Source organism: Caenorhabditis briggsae (assembly GCF_000004555.2).
Source record: "Caenorhabditis briggsae complete genome, chrI, whole genome shotgun sequence".
Classification (NCBI taxonomy): Eukaryota; Metazoa; Nematoda; class Chromadorea; order Rhabditida; family Rhabditidae; genus Caenorhabditis; species Caenorhabditis briggsae.
The window spans coordinates 8,386,817-8,405,053 of record NC_013489.2 but is presented as its reverse complement, the minus strand read 5'-3'; the positions used below and the strand labels follow the sequence as shown (position 1 = coordinate 8,405,053).

General features: G+C 36.4%; 7 protein-coding genes across 7 annotated transcripts; 5 read left to right on the top strand and 2 right to left on the bottom strand.

Moving 5' to 3' along the window:
• Window positions 1–1,394: 1,394 nt before the first annotated feature.
• CBG25308 lies at window positions 1,395–3,417 on the top strand (the record flags this gene model as incomplete). The annotated part of the gene is made up of 3 exons (XM_045238578.1): window positions 1,395–1,636; window positions 2,759–2,797; window positions 3,348–3,417. 3 exons carry the CDS (start codon window positions 1,395–1,397, stop codon window positions 3,415–3,417), a joined length of 351 nt encoding a protein of 116 aa, XP_045099269.1.
• A 658-nt stretch (window positions 3,418–4,075) lies between these two features.
• Window positions 4,076–9,571, top strand: CBG12197 (the record flags this gene model as incomplete). The annotated part of the gene is made up of 5 exons (XM_002639798.1): window positions 4,076–4,143; window positions 8,038–8,110; window positions 8,250–8,343; window positions 9,198–9,307; window positions 9,440–9,571. 5 exons carry the CDS (start codon window positions 4,076–4,078, stop codon window positions 9,569–9,571), a joined length of 477 nt encoding a protein of 158 aa, XP_002639844.1.
• Window positions 6,661–7,426, bottom strand: CBG12198 (the record flags this gene model as incomplete). The annotated part of the gene is made up of 4 exons (XM_045238573.1): window positions 6,661–6,919; window positions 6,965–7,073; window positions 7,123–7,213; window positions 7,373–7,426. The coding sequence occupies 4 exons, from the start codon at window positions 7,424–7,426 to the stop codon at window positions 6,661–6,663; spliced, it is 513 nt and encodes a 170-aa protein (XP_045094797.1).
• Window positions 9,572–10,203: 632 nt separating the features above from the next.
• Window positions 10,204–12,422, top strand: CBG12199 (the record flags this gene model as incomplete). Its single annotated transcript, XM_002639800.1, has 4 exons — window positions 10,204–10,299; window positions 10,345–10,407; window positions 10,455–10,799; window positions 12,345–12,422. The coding sequence occupies 4 exons, from the start codon at window positions 10,204–10,206 to the stop codon at window positions 12,420–12,422; spliced, it is 582 nt and encodes a 193-aa protein (XP_002639846.1).
• Window positions 12,423–13,250: 828 nt separating this feature from the next.
• On the top strand, window positions 13,251–16,371 carry Cbr-cgef-2 (the record flags this gene model as incomplete). Its single annotated transcript, XM_002639801.1, has 10 exons — window positions 13,251–13,375; window positions 13,824–14,046; window positions 14,094–14,297; window positions 14,346–14,513; window positions 14,599–14,715; window positions 14,761–14,910; window positions 14,957–15,358; window positions 15,817–15,954; window positions 16,014–16,134; window positions 16,187–16,371. 10 exons carry the CDS (start codon window positions 13,251–13,253, stop codon window positions 16,369–16,371), a joined length of 1,833 nt encoding a protein of 610 aa, XP_002639847.1.
• A 184-nt stretch (window positions 16,372–16,555) lies between these two features.
• Window positions 16,556–17,382, bottom strand: CBG12201 (the record flags this gene model as incomplete). The annotated part of the gene is made up of 3 exons (XM_002639802.2): window positions 16,556–16,984; window positions 17,031–17,201; window positions 17,248–17,382. 3 exons carry the CDS (start codon window positions 17,380–17,382, stop codon window positions 16,556–16,558), a joined length of 735 nt encoding a protein of 244 aa, XP_002639848.2.
• Window positions 17,383–17,477: 95 nt separating this feature from the next.
• Window positions 17,478–17,989, top strand: CBG25307 (the record flags this gene model as incomplete). Its single annotated transcript, XM_045238549.1, has 3 exons — window positions 17,478–17,506; window positions 17,646–17,763; window positions 17,807–17,989. 3 exons carry the CDS (start codon window positions 17,478–17,480, stop codon window positions 17,987–17,989), a joined length of 330 nt encoding a protein of 109 aa, XP_045099268.1.
• Window positions 17,990–18,237: the final 248 nt, after the last annotated feature.

Genomic DNA, 18,237 nt, shown 5'->3' with positions numbered 1-18,237 from the left:
TCGATGCTTCGAGAGTGCATGAGCCAAATAGAAAAGATCCGGCTCATTTATTGCGATAGCAGAATTTTCGAAAAATAAAGTTTCTTCGAGCAAGAAACGATTTTTTTTAATCTTCGTCTGGCCAGGAGATTCATAAAATTGTTTTTGAGAGTCCGAAAAATTTGAAACTAGCTGTCAATGACTTTTGAAATTTGGAAAGCTTTAGTTCTACCCAATCATTCTACCCAATCTTTACACTACCCGGTGTTTTCTGATAATTAAAAATTGCATTCGTCATTTTTTAAGATCCTCAAACCGTCAAAATATAATAGTAAAATGCCGTCCGAGATTTCCGAATCGTCTCTTCTTTCGCCTCTTTTCCAACAAGTTTGTGTCATTCATTTCTTCCCCAATTTCTGTTCGCGTATCTCGGAAGAATATCTTTCCTTCCCGAAAAAACTTTTTCCTTCTTTCATTTTTTTTCTCCATCTTCTGCATCACTGCTAATAATCTCCATCTCTTCTGAATTCTTCTCTCCCTCTCCTTCTTCTTCTTCTGCTTGTCCCATTATCTTGTCAATTACACCACCGGCAATTCGACTGCCATTTGATCGTCGCCCGGGTGGTCTAAAAAATGCACGTGGGAGATTTATGAGTTGACATATCTAGGCGATGGAAAGATGATTTCGGTTAGGACAGACATGAAACGTGATAAAATGGTACTGATAGTTTCAACCATGACTGTAAAACTGAAGACCTCGACTTTCTTATTAGCGTTTTTGAACCCTCTAACTGTTAACTTTAAGTCAACTTTTCTCGGATGCTGTTAAGGAAGTCAAAAGGGGGGGGGGCATAGGTAAAAATGTGGACTAAGTTAAGATTTACCAATTTTTTCTAGTTTTGTGACCGTTTCCATTAAAATTTCGAACTTTGAACACTTTTCATAATTTTTTGAAAATTTCAGTTTATGTCATTTTTGCATATTTTTTGTCTATTTTTTTGTTACTAAGCCTGGGATAATCTGAAACTAGCTGAATAACTTCAAATTACACAGTTACAATAGAAAAAATAGTGTTGTTCATACAAAAAACCGGCCTAAACTGAAATTTTTTGAAGTTACAAATTTTTGTGGAAACAAGCGCAAAGTACTAAATTTTTATAGAAACATTCGAAAAACTAGAAAAAATTGATAAATCTTAACTTAGTCCACATTTTGCCTATGGGCCCCCCTTTTGACTTGGGCCCCCCCCCTCCCCTTGTCATAAAGAGCCGAAGTTTGCAACTGATAAATTGTTTATCATAACATCGTATATGTTTTACCAGTAAACACATTTTTGATTTCTTGCACAGGAATTGAGATATTTGGTTCAAACTTGTTCGTGGTCCTACTATCACAGGTTTTGCGATATCCTCAAAATGACGGGTCACGGCGGTCTGAAATTGAAGAATCGTATTTCTTCTAAGAAGCCCACCTCTAATAGAAGCCCACCCTCCGACGTGCTTAAAAACATAGAAACGCAACTTCTGACAGAAATCCGTGCAGTTCAGTTAGTGCAGTTCGTACAGTGCAGTTCATTCACTCGGTTATTGCCGAAATTGTCTTTCTTTAAAAAAAATATTCCAGTGATTTCAGTTTTTGGTAATTTGTTGAGAATGAGGTTGAAAAATAGAAGCCCATGGGCTTCAATTAGAGGAAATACGTATTGAGATTTCGAAATTGATCAACCTTATTTCTGCAACATACAAGAACTCCATTTTTTAAAGTTTTCATACATGACAGCCCGGATGACATGAATCCTCAGAGCATTCACACAACTTTTAAAATCAACGTCACTTTTTCCGTAATTATGTGTTGAACGCTTTCTCGACTCTTTTCCCCGTCTCAATGAGCTCGAACTTCTTCAGACACATTTTTTCGTCTGTGTTCCCCTGTTTTCCTGCACCTCCATTTCTTTTTTCTCTTCATTTCTAACCCTATTTTTTATGCTCTACTCACATATAAAACTCACCAGATTTCACCCCCATTCCCCTCCTACCAATTCTTTGAATTTTTCCTCCTCCAGTTCAGAGCAATTCCCATCGGGACAAATGTTCTTTTTTTGCTGTTGTTGTTGCTCCTCCTACTTTCTCGCTGCTGCTCTTCATCTTTTTTTCACTTTTAATCCTAATCGAAAGGTCCTGTTAATGATAGCTCCTATGAAATATATACTTCCGTAAATAAGTGAATGGAGGAATTCAACGATACTTCTAAATCTCTTTTTTCTTCTGTTTTCTGCTCCTCCACTTCTATTTGTTTTCATATTTCTCATTATCCATCCACTTTTCTTAATATTTTTCTCCCTTTTTTCCACATCAGTGCTTCTACTTTTTTCAGATAGTAATAAGAAACAAAACAACTAAGTTTTTTCAGGCATCACAAAAAATAATAAGAAAAAGCAATACGACGTTATATTCTGATGATTCAGTGTCAGCTAGTCGGAAGAAAAGAAAAGGACGGTGAGGAACAGTTTAAGCGTTTTTTTGATGGTCACATGTACTTTGCGTTAGAAATGGAATCAAGTTACAAAAATATTTATGACCTAAATTTCCACGAATTTTATCAAAACGTGTATATTAATCCAGTCTAAATTCAATGTGCGTTGCAGCTGAAAATCTGAGGGTGGGCGGAGCTTAAGCCAGGTAGAGGAAACCTGAAAGGTGCATATATTTTTCGCAATTATTTTCTGACTCTTAATTTTTTATTTTTTGACGAGTTTCATCTACCGTAAACACTCTAATAGAAGGCCACAAAACTGCCAACTTCGAGCCCGTACATCTCGGTTCCTGTAAGAGATGTAAAAAGTGGTCAACATATCAAAAACATTTTGTCAGATGATCACTTTTTGATACCTCCTACAGAAAAGGAGATATATGAGAATAAAGTTGACGGTTCGGGTATTGGAGTGTTTACGATAGGTTTTCCAAAAATTTTAATTGCCTGATGCGTTTTTTTCCGATGTCGGATTTTTGTGAAAAAAATTTCTTCGATTTTTAGACAATTTTCAGCTACTTTGAACTTTCTTCACGAAACTCTGAAAAAATCGCAAATAATTGCACATTTGAAACACTGAAAAATTTTCAGAATCCCCAATTCCAAATTTTCTGGTTGAATCATCACATAATTGAACCTTCGAACGTGTTTAGAGTTTAGAATACCGAAAAAAGAGTTTTTCGTTTTTTGACACCCTGAGACGAAGAATAGAAAAAGAAGGGATGAATCCACGTAATTTGCATACAGATGACTTCCTCCTTTTCCTCATTTCTTTTCTGCCACACCCCATCCAATCCATCGGTTGGCCATCATAATAGTTATGTCGAACACACGAATAGCCCCCATTGTTTTCATTTGCCAATCCACTTCTTCTTCTTCTTCTTCCGTCCCTTTTCTCCTCTGTTTTGAATCCTATTTTCAGATGTAAAGAAATACACTTTCAAACCCGTCTCTTTTGTTCAGTCACAAATTAAGTGTCATCTTGTGAAGGACTTATTTCCCTGAAAGACAAGGCAAGAAACATCCAAAAATGGACTCATTTTTCATTTTTGGTGTGAAGACGAAGAGGAAGCAAGAGGGTGGCACATTGAAGAAGAAGAAGCCTATCCGCGAAATTTTTGGCGCGAAAGCATAATTTAGTGTTTGGTGTTTTTGAGTGAGAGAGAGCCAGAATTATGGAGAGATGGTAGAATTGAAAATTTTATGAGAGACTGAATTTACTAGATTAGAATTTCAAATTTGACAATATCTGAAGAGTATACAATTTTAGGTTAATAAATAGGTTTGAAATTATTCGTTAGTCTTTTTGGATTATTTACATGTTTCGCTTTCCTAACCAACTGATTTTTTTGAAGCTACAACTCCTTGAGGTCTAATTAGGAATTTCCATTACCTTTCTGAAATTTGGGTTACATCATTGAAGCTAAACTTGTTTGAAAACACCTTTGTTTCGTTTTCTGGAATTCTTTTTCCTGATTGTTTTCCACCACCCCAATCCTCTATCTTGTTATTTTCAGCCGATCCATCTTGCTGGCGTCGATTCTGATATTCCAAATCGTTGCATAGAATGGGAGCACGTCTCACTTGTTCGTGCTCACAAGCAGAGTGCTGGACGAATGATGAATCCACACTGAGGTTTGTGTTTTCTTTTCCCGTTCAACACAAATCTAGTAGTCAACTCCCAAAAGAGATTTTTTTGGTTTTTATCATACTTGTAACGGGCCGGGCCGGGCTTTTTCCGGAATTTCGGAGGCCCGGCCCGGCGGGCCCGTCAATGCACTAGTTTCGAAATTTTCAAAAAAAAACACATAAGTCGGGACCCTTATGTGATTTTTTTCGACCAAAAAATTTTTTTCGAGTTTTTCGATCTTTTTTGATCAGACAGAGAAACAATCCGAAATACGAAAAAAAAAGGAAACAATTATATTGAGAGCTCAAAATTTGGCTCAAAAATACAGAATTTTTGACACCGGGCCTTCCGGGCCGGGCCCGGGCCTTAAAAATTTCCTCAGGCCCGGCCCGGCCCGGACCGGGCCCGGGCTTTGGCGGGCCGGCCCGGAATTTTACAAGTATGGTTTTTATTATTATTTACGTTCCTTCTCAAAAACTGACACATCATCATCACATTATACCAGCCCGTTTTGAAACAAAAATGGGCAAAGAGGGTGTTTCGAATTACAAATAGTATATTGGTCATAGAAGGAAAAGAACAAAAAATGGATGAGAGGAGAAGAAGCGGGGCGAGATATGTCATTAATTTTCGTCAATGAGACACTTTTCGAAGAAAAAGCCAAAACGAGAGAATGAATGTTTGGGAACGAGAAGATGACCAGTAAATTGTAGATATAAGGAAATTTTTGGAACATGAGAACAATAAAAAACTCAAAGGGTATTGTAGTTTTTGTTGTTCACTGTAGTTTAAAAACTCTTAAACAGAGGAAGTGCTATAGTTCCTAAAATGAGCACCTCCTTTCCAATATTTGAGATTGTTACTGAAAAATGAATTTTACCTCTATAACACATTCAAGCAAATTTTCAGTTTCCACATTTTTGATATATTGCACAGGGATTGATATAATTGAGAGGAATCGAGATAATTAGTTTACACTGTGGGAGAGAAAAGGAGAGAAAACGCACCAGACAGCTGTAAAAATGTACGGGGTTTCTATCTAGAGTATCCAAACCTGCAGTACCGGTCATTAAGGTTTACAAAAACATATTTTCAGTTGATTTTCGGCCACTCAGACCGTTTTCAGGAGTCTGGAGGTTGGCTGTGAAGTTTTCAATCAATTTGAAAATTTTGAAGGATTTTAACAGGTTTAGAGTGAAAACTTTGCATCCATATAATTTTTTTTGAGAATTCCTAGTTTTTCAGCTATTTGCTGATTTCTGAAAAAGCCTGTCTTTTCAAATTCTCAGTAAAAACTGGTCGAAAATGGGGCCTTTCAGAAATCGGCACATAGCTGAAAAACTCGAAATCTTCAAATTTGACAGCCGAGCTCCGGAGTACTGAAAATTGTCAGAATCAACTGAAAAAACACCATTTAAAAAAAATTGGGGAAAAAAGTAGCAATAGTGTACTGATTAGTCAGACGTTTCGTCTGTTGATCCCTTTCGCCACCTAGAGCCTCAGTACATGAAAGGGTCCCCCGCCCTGGTCTCCGAGGACCACTGTTGGATAATTTCCAAAGTTCCTTTTTCCTTGTAAGAAGCCTTGCATACACTTTTTATTGATATTTGTTCATTTCTTTTGATCTTTGATTGAATCTTTTGCAAAATTGGAACGTTCAGTGGAAATGATTCTACCTATCCATGAACCCCAGAACATGGCGACCCTTAGTGCCTTCTAGTACTTTTTTCGCATTCTACCAATCGAAAGAAAAATGAAAATGAACCGAAAAGAAGAAGCGTATGCAAAGAGCTTACCAGAGAGAAGGGCTTGTGAAAACTATCCAACAATAAAGTTCAAAGAGTACCATTTCACAAGAACCAGCGTTTTTTTTCAATATGTGGAATATTTTTTCAACGTGAACAGATGAAGAGGGCATACCCTTATATTAATTGATTTAATGCTTTATTGCGTAACGTGAATAAGAAAACAAAAGTTTATGAAAAACGTGAAAATAAAATGTAGATTGACATGACCCTTTGAAAACAAATAGGTTAAATTGCGCTGAAGGCGCACCAGCAAGATGTTTGAAGCGCCGGAGGCGCGGCAAGCAGGCTGGTTCTGAATAATTTTTTCGTCGGATTACGGTTGTGGCTTCTGAACTGAAGATCAGTGTCTTGAAAACATGTAAACCAAAGCTACATTATCACACTAATCAATTTTGTATGTTCTTTCTCATTGCTCTATGCTTCTCATATAGCTATAAATATGGTACTAAAGTGGGAAAAACCGGTTCAAAATGTGTTAGTGAGTGAGCATCCTGGGGATCTAGTTCAGCCAAGCTTATCATTTGAAAAAATAATAATGTGACATAAAACATACACATCTTCTAGATTACGGTAGATGTCGTTGTGGGACCTTCGGCCCCGGCGAGTCTTTTCCAGAGGTCCGATTTTTTGTACAAGTATAATACCCCCTAATAATATTCATATCAAGAGCTACGGTAATCCAAACCAAAAAATGAGCGAAAAGTTTATAGGAAATTAACAATCAGAATAGAAGAAAGATTTATGAGGATTCATTCCATGTACTCGATGAAAAACCATTTCCTTGACTTCCATCTCATCACTCACTGCGTCCACTTTATAAGTCGCCTCGTTTTCAAGAATGAAATCAACGGCATCTGCGTCAAAATATGATTTCTGACGAATCAACGACAGTGTTGCTTCCATTTTCGAACGATATCTTATAGATTCTAGAATTCGGATTTTGTCGTTGAGAGTCATAATAGTCATCATTTCTCTGAAAATTGTTTTTGAGTCTTCTTAAATTTATGAAAAAACGAACGTAATGAGGGTGTAGACTGCAAAAGACCAAAGGAGAAGAATAAAAGATTTCAAGTGCATTTTTGCTTCTTCATCTTCCACTTTTTTCATCTCTTCCAATGTATGGATAGCTGAAAACTTTAAAAGAGCTTGAGTACTGGAAGCGTAAAACCAACTCACGAGTAGTGATAGAAACTGCAACTGCTTCGAAGAAAAATAAAATGCAACAAGCGAGAACACAAATAGAGAGAACTATCAATTTCATACAAATCTGAAAGTCCCCATATAATACGGGTAGGGATTTGAATGATATCTAACTTTGCCTGTTGATTTGATTCTTGCCAAAAAATTGATTCGTTCCATGTGAATCCATATCCATCATTCTTAATAATTTAGGTCATGACAATCTCTGAACATCAAAGGAACCCACCAAATCAACATTTTTAACGATAGTTGGCTCCTTGAACTCTTTTCGTTCTTCCATTGACTTCTGAATTTATGGCTCACGTCTTCAGTTGACTATTAATCAGAGTCAGTTGGCATTTTTCAGACAAAAAAGTTCACGTCTCACTTTAAGTTTGATGCTGTCGTGCTACTTTTTAGCTCCGTTGCTCAGCCGTTAGCTGTGCGGCACCTCAAGCGTTAGGTCCGCAAGTTCAACTCCTCGAGGGGCATATATGAACAGAATTTGAAAAGTACAAAAAACGAAGCAATTAACAGATGACTTCCCACTTTCTCTCGATTATGGAGTACCATTCAACTGTCAAGGGCGCCAGAAGAAGTGTTCAGAACTTTCAAAAAGACACTTTCGAATATATCTAGTGATTATTTGTTTGAATATGTCTTTTGATGATATATAGCTAATCGAAAGCACTTGACTTGTCCCATTTCACACAACACTATTTCTCTGTTTACTCGTGACTGATGAAATTTAGAAAATTTGATATTGGTTAAGATCAATACAAAACCCTTACATTTGAAACATTTCAAAAGTGATTCAGAATGGGTAAGAATGGACATGAATACACTGAAAACTTGATTAGCTACACTTAATTCTGTCAATTTTTTTCCCGAAAACCCTCTCATTTATTTCAGAATCGACGCAGAGCTGTTTGAATTGTCACAAGACGGACAGAAGTGGGAAAAATTGGATGGCCGTTTGGCAAACGTACGTATATCTCCCCGAATTTTAAACATGTACATTTTCTTCGGAATACCTGAAAAGCATTCCATAATCCAAAAGTCATAAACTATGTATTTTACTTCCCCCTCGTTTCTCTTTCATCGCAGCGTTTTTCTCTTTCCAGGTGCGTGTATTCAACGCTTTCGATGATTCTCAGCCACGTCTTCTGGCAACATCTTCATCCGGCCAAGTTCTTCTGGATACTTTGATTCCAATGGGTGGGTGTTTTCCTTTTCCTTTTCTTTATACACCGACACAACCAATTTTTCTGTACGTTTCCAGTTGTATCTATTGCAAAAATCTCATTTGAAAGACACCGAAAGAGACTGAGTTTTAACTCAAAAATTCATAGGTGTGGTGGAATAAAATAGGTGTGTGACTTGGTCAAGAATTGCATTATTCGAAGCAGCAAACGTTTTTGTTTTTGAGTTTTTTGACGAGCAAAGCCAATTCCAATGTTTTGGAAGAAATTTTTTTCCTAAAATTCCGTAAAACCAGTAATAGAAGGGTGTTTCATCAGTTGACGCATTTTTGATATCTTGTATAGAAACCGAGAAAAAACAGCTCAGGGGCCCTTCTATTACAGGTTTCACGGTAGTGACCCCATCCGCCCACACAAAGTACATAGAATAACAAATTCAAACAAATGACTGGTTTTCCAGCTATTCGCAGTCATAAACCACAAATTGCATTCTCTTTCTCTTCATTCTATTTCTCCTACTTTCTATCATCCGCCGCCGTCTCAGACGTGATATTATTTAATGATAAAAACCACCACCCCCACCAATAGATCCTAAAGTGCTCATCAAACAAATAACCCAGATATCATTATTATGAACGAAATAGAAAACTAAAAAAATGGAAGAAACTTTTCATAATAATTGACGGGGGCTCTCTTTTCTCCATTTCCTTTCCTTTTTTCTCTCTGATCCCCTTCTTTTTTCGCTTTGCTCCCGATGAAGTAGTGCCCATTTGTTTCCAGTCGCATGGCGACATTCGACATGCATTTTCGTCTCTACTTTTTATGTCTTATATATGAGATCTCTATTGATTTTTTCGTTTTTTTTTTCAGGAGAAAAGATTCATAAGGTCAGTGACTTCTTCGTTTATCTCAATGCTGACGGAAGAACAATTGGATTCAATACACTAAGTTTCAAAGACACTTCACTGCTTATTTCACAGGTTTGGTTTTTTTTAATTTGGAAATGTACAAACTCGATCCATGAGTGATTTGACACATTTTCTTTTAGAAAAATTAATGTTTTGTAACAGTCTATTACCTACTGTATCCTACACTTCAATTTTTAATTTCAGAATTTCCAAGTTTCTGAGTCCTTAAAATTTCTGAGTATTTTTTTTCCAAATTTCCCAACTTCCCAAGATTTCTCAACATCTGAATACCAGGATTACCGAAATTTCAAATTTTCTAGAATTCTGAAATTCTAAATTTTCTAATTTTCAACATTTCTATGTATCTTGATTTTAAAATTTTCGAATTTCTTGATAAGAAAAAGTATGAATTCGAGGAATTTTAGAAGTTCGAAATGAGCAATTTTTAAAGTTCTGAAATATAGAATACTTGAATTCCCGAAATTCTAAAAAATGTTTGGTTATGAAATTTTGAAAAAATTTTGTACATTTTTGTTTATAGAAATTTCTTGGTTTTCCATTGCTATTTGGAAATATTCAAACTCCGTTCATGAGAGATTTGATACATTTTCCTCAATTAGAATTTTCTAATAACCTCATTAATTTTTTCGAAATTTAAGAGAATATTTGTTTTCCTATTGGTCGATGCACAAATAACACACTTATAATGGGGCGCAATAGAATTTTCAAGTTTCAATAATCAGTAAAAGAGAGTCCAATTCTCAAAACAAGGCAATAAAACACCCATATGATTTTGTACGCATTTCTCTAAATCAACTGATAAGCTTGATTGCCAACTCTCATTTATGACAAAGGGGAGTTTATCAGTAGGTGATGGACATCAGATGGACATCTGCAGAACCTAGAAAATGCTGAATTATTCTAGAATTCCAATTGAGTTTCAGTCCACGAACACATCCGCATTCAATATGTTTCAACACTCATTTTCGGCCTCTGTATCCAGAATTGCCACGTTTGAAGAAGACTCAATTCAACCATGTGATGAGCAGCCAGAAACATCAAATGTAAGGAAATTGAGTTTGAATTGAATTTAAAAAAATACTATTTAGATCTCATTGAACCCGCTGAGTATGGTTTTCAACTACAAAGGATCACCAGTCACAATTGATTTGGTTAGTTGAATATGGTTTTTGAAATTTCAACGCTTGTTTAATTTCAGCTGGAATGCTTTGCCTGTTCTTCAGAAGCAGAAAACTGTGTAGACATTTCCCATGCAAATAACATTTTCCGAGTTATCGTCTCAGCTCATGCACATTTATTTCTGATCCAAGCGCTGAATGTATCATCTCTTCTATTGGCTAGGACTACATCTCATTTGGTAGCAGTGAATTATTTGGCACGACAGAATGAGAAGATTCAACAAAAATTGATTGCTCTTCTGGAGTCATCAGAATCAAGTGATACTGCTTCTAAGGAAGACATTCGACAGATGCTTCTTCTGAAGAATGTTGTCGTTACGCAAAGATTGAATTCGTTGCAACAGAGACCATTACCTGGAATAGAGGTTCGTCTGGTTTTTTGTATTATTTTTCTATTCAAATCAATTGAATCCTCAACCCCAATTAGTTCCAAATGGGTACTGTAACACGATCCTCCGCATGTTTTTTCTCCTCTTTCTCCGCTCGAATTTCTCTTCAATTGGGAATTCCGATTCGGAATGTAAAAAACATCTTCTGTGGAATTCTTTTTTTCAGAAAAAGAAGAAAGGTTCCTTTAGAAAGTGTTCATAATAAAATCGAGAAGAACCTTTCTTCTGCCCCCTTACTACTACTACTTTTTGTTGCTCTCTTCTGCCTTTTTTTTCTTCTTCTTCTTCTTCTTCTCTTTTTTTCTTCTTCTTCTTCTACTGCTCCTCCTTTCATTCTCTTCTCGAACAAACAAGGCGCTTTCCTTTCATCTTTCTTTCTAAAACCTTTACCAAAACTTTTCTTTTCTCCAATTTTACCTTTCGGTCGCTGGTTTTAATTGACTGGCGACGAGATTGATTGATGAATTGAAGTTTAGATTTTTCCTTTTTTATTCGGTCAAGTACTTCACTAATTCGAGAAGCTTTTCTGTCTTTTTACGGTCGTTTTTTTTCTGACATCTTCCGCTATTTCTTCCGTTGTCAAGTGTACTACTTACTGTAGGCAGGTTTTTTATTCATACAAAAAGTATACAGCCTTTCCATCTTGTAAGGTGTGTTCTTTTTTTGTTATCAGTTCCTGATATTTGCAATTTTACGATTGCCAAAAAATTTCAAACTCGAAAAGAGGCAAAGTGACCTTTTTACTGAAGAAAAAGAAGATACGATTTGAACAAACAGAAGCACATACGCAAATATTGAAACCATTCTCTCTCTATCTCTCGAACTTGTGAATTAGTTTTAACCGTTTTGTCCGTTTGATAGAAACTGGATTATCACTTAAACTCATAAAGAACGATTCAAGTTAGAGTTTAGTTTCGAAGGTCTCACAACGACAACTACTGTAAGCGAAAAATATTAAAAACAAAAAAACAGGATAGTCGGCATGTTAAATTCGGATAATAAAAATATGTTTAGGGTACGGTAGTTTTCGAAGTGGGACTTTCAACAACGGACACCGGGGTTTCTCTTCCACAGCTCCGAGTTTTTTGTGCCAGAATAGTATATAACCGTCCAGAACCTGGAAGTCACGTTTTAGCTCATGATACAAAACTTTCGGTTCGATGAGGCGTTCTTTTTCTCGATTAGGCTCTCTATCTTGTTTCACATGAGATTAGTGCAAAGAAGACTTGTGTCCATCTCAAATGAGAAAGCATCCAACCAGAAAACATTGTGATCATTCATTTGCTCAGTTGATAACCCAGATTCCCAGTCTCTCACTCATAAATCTCCAGAACCAGTTCACGTGTACAGTTCCAAAATCTTCATAACGTGTGGTCAAGTACCCCTTTCTCTTCTCCCGACTTTCTTCTGTTGTACGTGCTGATCTGTTTACTTAACACGTTCCAATTTTACAAATGTTGTTGCATCTCTCTCCTCCTCACACAGATATGAATGTGCGAATGTAACATTTGTATACTATAGGTGAAGAAGAAGAAGAAGAAGCATGGAGGAGTAGAAGGAGGGCGTCAAGTGCAAAATACGACGAATGAAAATGAATAGTTGACCGGATTTCTCGAGTACCGTCTCTCTCTCTCTCTCTCTCTCTCTCTCTCTCTCTCTCTCTCTCTTTTTCTATTTCTCCGTTTCTGCCAATCCGACAAATCTTTCCTTCCAATCAAGCTTCTTTTTTGCCCTCTTCATAACTAAAAAAAATTATATTCAACACATCTTTTCTTCAAGCATTTTTTTATTCTAAAATCAAGGACCAATCTGCTAGCATCTTGATTTTTCTTTCATAGAAAAATTGTGAATATCGTAAACACTCTAATAGAGTGCCATCAAAACCACCAACTTTGAGCTTTTATATCTCATTTCGTGTAACACATATCAAGAAGTTGTCAGCTAACAAAACGTTTATCATAATATCATAAGTATTTTATCAGTTGACCTCTTTTTGATATATTTTATAGGAACCGAGAAAAATTGGCTCAAATTTGAATGTTATAGGTGTGGTTCTATTCAAGGTACCCTGCACTCCTTACTTTTACCGAATTCAGAATATTCTCCTAGAAAACTTTCTTGTCTTCTCGATTCTAAAAAAATTTCATTCAAAAACCGACATGCCGACAGAAACATATCTCGTCAACAAATGTATTCCTCCAAAAAGGAAGATAACTTTCAGCTACTACTTTTGTGCATTTCTGCATTTCCCTTTCTCATTTTCCACCGGATCCTCACTAGTTCCTCACTTCCTTTCTCTTTTTTTTTGTTTTCATTCCGCATTTTTTCTTCTTTTTTGCTCTCTTTCTCTGTTCTTTTTGTCCTTTCTACCCGAAACAACAAGATTAGCACCTTTCGGTGCTCCCAAACAGCAACCCAACTTTTCAAATGTTCCAATTTATTTTTCAGCTTATTCAACACGATATATCACCTCAAATTGATCAAAAACTACTTGACAACTGTCGGCTGGCTTCTTTGTTTCTCTATCACTTCAATATGAATTCTTTTCGAATGTGAGTTTTTTTTTGGTTTCTCATGATTTTGGAAAAAAAAAGAACTTTCTACTTATCGTAAATACTGTATTAGAAAGGCTCCTATTGTTTTAAAGTTGGAGGTCCCTTCTATTACAGGGCCTCTTCTATTTTTCCGGCCAATTTTTCCGAAATTTTCACAAAAATTCGACGAATTCTTGTTCAAAATTTATCAATTTCACTAAATTTGAGAAAGCTTTCGAGCAAAAAAAATAAGGGTACCTATTACAGGTTTTACTGTAAATTCTTAATTAACACTAGAATCAACAAAAAATAGGTCGTCATTTCGAACAAAAAGTGATACGTTAGATAATTATCATTAGATGAATACCGTATGAAGAAAGGTGTTGATTTCCAGCACTAAAGTTAGCAGTTTTCACTAAATTAGAAAATCGTGAAGAAAAAAGAGGCGGAAACTACAAATTTTTAGATGGCGAAAACCAATGGAGATTCGAGATACGAACATGATGAACACCTCCTCAACAACTGTCCCAAATCAACAGTATCATCAGATTCCAATTCAAATTCAAAGTCAAAATGTGAATCCAATGAACTCTTATCCGGCTCAATCACTCCAACAACAACCTCAACAACAAATTCATTCAACTGATCATGTAACAACTCACAACGGTACAACTACATTTCATTCGACGGTATGTTCTTCGAATCTCTCTGTTCTCAAAGAATTGAACCACTTTAGAATCCGCAAAAACCAAGACTATGTGAAGGTTCTCCTGGATGTTCATTGGTCGAAGCTTCAGAACAGAGGAAACGGGAAATGGCAGAGCAGAAAAAGGAGTTGACTGGCACTTCTCCCGGTGAAGATTATTTTGTCAGAAAGACAAATGGCAGACTTGGACTCACTATTTACGCTCACAACGATGATGGGGTCATCAGGGCTGAGGTATGGGAGTTTTTGTCGGGGGGCTGAAAGATGAATTTCGGTTTCTAGGTGCGTGGAGTCACTTCATTTGCTCCACGATGTGCTCAAGTGGGAGATTCAGTGATTGCTGTTGATAGTGAACTGATTTCATCTGTTCGAAATGCATCAGATGTCGAAAAGCTATTAAGAATCGGAAAAGTTATCCATCTTCGACGAAAGACACCATTACCACTCAAAGTAAGTTTTCTTGGAAAATTGAATTTTCGGCTTACTATTCTTTTCAATTTACAGCATTTCTCTTTAATCCGTTCCGTTCGTTCAGGCTCCTACTCAACTCGACGCAACAAATGTCAATAAGAAAACGGGCTGTGCAAAGCTGGCAATGGCTTTGCAAGAATTATTGGTCACTGAAAAGAAATATGTCGCTGATTTGAGAGAGGTTAGAGAAGAGAAAAATGATCTTCAGAATAAGGATAAATTTCAGATGAATGAAGTGTTCCTGTGCATGAGACAAGTTAGGGATATCATGCATGCGGCTATTCGATTGTATAAAATGCAGACTTCGTTTTTGGATAGTATAGAAGAAGCAATCGGAGATATGAGTCGGCAGGATATTTCGGTAGCTCAGATAAGAGTGAGTACTTACATCAATCTTAAAAACCTCAAATTTTTGTCTGCAGGATTCTGTAATGAGAGTGTGTGCTGTCTTCATCAACAAGTGTGCAGATTTCAAAATCTACGCTGAATATGCGGCCGGATATCATCTTCTTCAGCATGAAATTAAAAATAAAAAAGAGTTATTATCAAAATTGGAAGCAGTGAACAGCACTCGGGAACAGCATTGCTCATGGGAGTCGCGGATGATCAAGCCTGTTCAAAGAATTGTTCAGTACCCTCTCCTTCTGAAAAACATTTCCGATGCACTTCCGAAAGATGCGAGAGAAAGGATTCAAGTGGAGACAGCGTTACAGAAGATGCAGACATCAGCAGAATATGTGAATGAAATGCAACGTCTTAATGAAGATTACGCGCAGTATATGGAGACTGTAAGGAAGGCGAATGAGAATATGTTGACTGAAAAGGTGAATATTGTAAAAGAATTAGATTTGACAAGTTTGAAAAATATAACTTATGAAACTGTGATTCAAAACAATCCGAAAATAAATGCAAAGTTATCAAGTTCGAAAATTCCGAAGTTCCAAAATTTGGAAATTCGAAAATCAAAATTTCCGAAACACGAAAGTTTGAAAACTTTCAAATTCCAAAATTTAAATATTCTGAAATTCGAAGATTTTCAAATTCAGTAATTTTCAATTCTGGGAATTTGAATATTCGGAAACTAGAAAATTTAAAAAATAAAAATAAAAACTTAAAAGATTTTGAGAAATTCAGTTTGTAAATCAGAAACTTATTGTTAGAGAACTCGTTTTTGAGAAATTCGAAAATTGAGATTCCCGAAAGTTTCAAAATTTGGAAACTTTGAAAATTCCAGGATTCAAGTATCCAGATGTCTAACACTCCATTATTTAAATTTTTCCAGGGACTCCGATTGGACACTCGCGAACTTCTCGTTTTTGCTCATATCAAATGGAGAGATGCTCCTGCTGAGCACTACGTCGTTTTCGTTTTCCATTCTCTCATTCTTCTGTTGCCTTCTTATGCAAGAAAAGAAATAAAGGTTAACCTCTCGAATTTTTGAGTTCTTATTACTTAATCAAACATTCTTCAAAATTCCAGATGAAATGGACTCGAGTGCTTCCAATCAATGAAATTGATATCAACGAAATGCCAAATGATTCTGTGAATCTCAAGCTATACCATGCAGCGTTTGAAGGGCCAAATGGACAATTGAGTCATTGTGAGTCTTTTTTTTCAACTTTGAAAAAAAAATTAACTTTTTAAAATTTCAGCTAATCCAAATACAGTGTACAACATCGAATGCTGCCAATCACAGCTGAAACAACACCTTATCAAAAATATCAAAAAAGCAAGAACAATATTTTCAAAAGAATCTCATCGACCGCTTAGTGGATCCAGTCAATCTGATGGTGGATACGTGTCAGAAGTCTCTAAGGATCACCGTAATTCTAAATAGTTTCCCACCACTGGAATTTTTCTTTCAGTTTATGTGTATATTTTGACATTTTCAATGTTTCATTGTTGCCTAAACACTAGTCCAAACTTTTCAATACGGGTGAAATCAGAAGAAGTCAAATGAATTTTTTTCCATATTCATTGTTCATAAACAATATAAAGAATGAAATATTTATTGAAGACAATTACTCCCAATCATAAGGAAACTCATTCGCTTTAGTATTCTCCATTGCCTTGTTCAGAAGATCGTAGATTGATTTGTACTCGGGAGCATCGAAAAATTTTCCCTTATCCAGAATTGGAAAAACCTCCATGTATTCACGAGGACATCCTCCGAACAGACACCTCTGACGAGTCGTTTTGCATTCCTTCTTGAACACTCCGACGTCATCTGATTCAGTCAGATTACGCCATGGAAGACGTCCAGATGTCATTTCAACGACCATATACAGCCAACTTTCTATGTCATCTTTGCGACATTGCTCACGTTGAATGTGACATGCCAATGGTGCATATTTGACAGTTCCACGGAAGCCTGCACGAGCACGTGGATTACGAAGTGTTCCGTCTTCGCGGGCAAATTTACGAGCCATTCCAAAGTCAAGCATGTACACCTAAATACAGCCAAAAACTGAAAAAGAATTCTGAAAAAACGAGTACTTTTCTTAGTTCGTGCATCTCTTTACGTCCGATAGTATAGTTTCCTGGTTTGATGTCTCGATGCAAGAATCCGATGCTATGCAAATCTTCAACAGCCTCCAACGATTGTCTGGCCACAGAAATGGCAGTTCCCATTGAGAATTTGTTGAATGGAGCAGTTTTACGAAGATCCTGAAATATTACGATTTTATTTTCCTTGAATCCATTTATTGTAAACCTGCAAACTTTTTCCAACCAACGTCATTACCATATAGTAGAACTTTCCAGGCAGATTTCCCCGATCAGCAAGTTCCAAAAAATGGCGACCAGTGATTTTTTGTTTTTTCACCTCCAAAAGCACAGCAACTTCCATTTTCAAAAGACCCAAAGGATCAGACTCGGCTTCGACTTTCAACGCATATTCCACTTCTGGTTTTCCTTTTTGATTCACCAAGTAAACAGCACCAAATGCCCCTTCTCCAAGTTTTTTCAAAACTGTCCATTTTCCACATTCACTTCCAACTGGCAACTGGACAAGTTCACAAATCGTAGCCATTTCTTTCGATATGATCACACGATCAGTTAGTGTCTGTCTTAACTTTTTTGAAACGTAAAATAAATGAAATTCGTAGAAAGTGCATGTTGCAAATACGATTTAAATGAAAAACTCAAAAAAAATTCACGGGTTAATGACATTCGCCGTTGCAATAGATTGGTAAATTTCAACGCATTGGTATACGTCAGAGATGATTCCGTGAATTATAGTTTTGTCTGGATTTCACTATCCGGAATTTGAGAAAATTTGTACATTCCAAAATCCGAATTCCGGATTCCGAAAAAATTGTTCTATTCCGAATTCCGGATTCCGTACATTTTTCATTCCAGATTCTGAGAAAATTTTATTTTCAGGGATGAAGAATTCCGGTTTCCGAGACAATTATTTAATTCCGGATTCCGTTCTCCAAATTTCGTTTCTCTAAAAAGTCATTCCAGACATTTTTACTTCCGACTTCTGAGAAACAATATTTACTTCCTACTTCCGACTTCCCATTTCCGAAAAACGCCCTTTACTTCCGAATTCCCGAAACTACCGCGAATAACGTAAATTATGGTCCGAAATAACCGTAGGCTAACATAAAGGTCAATTTTTAAAAATTTAATTCCGACTTCCTAATTCCGGCTTCTTACTTCCGGGCGTTTTTCACTTCCGACTTCCGAGTTGAAAAAT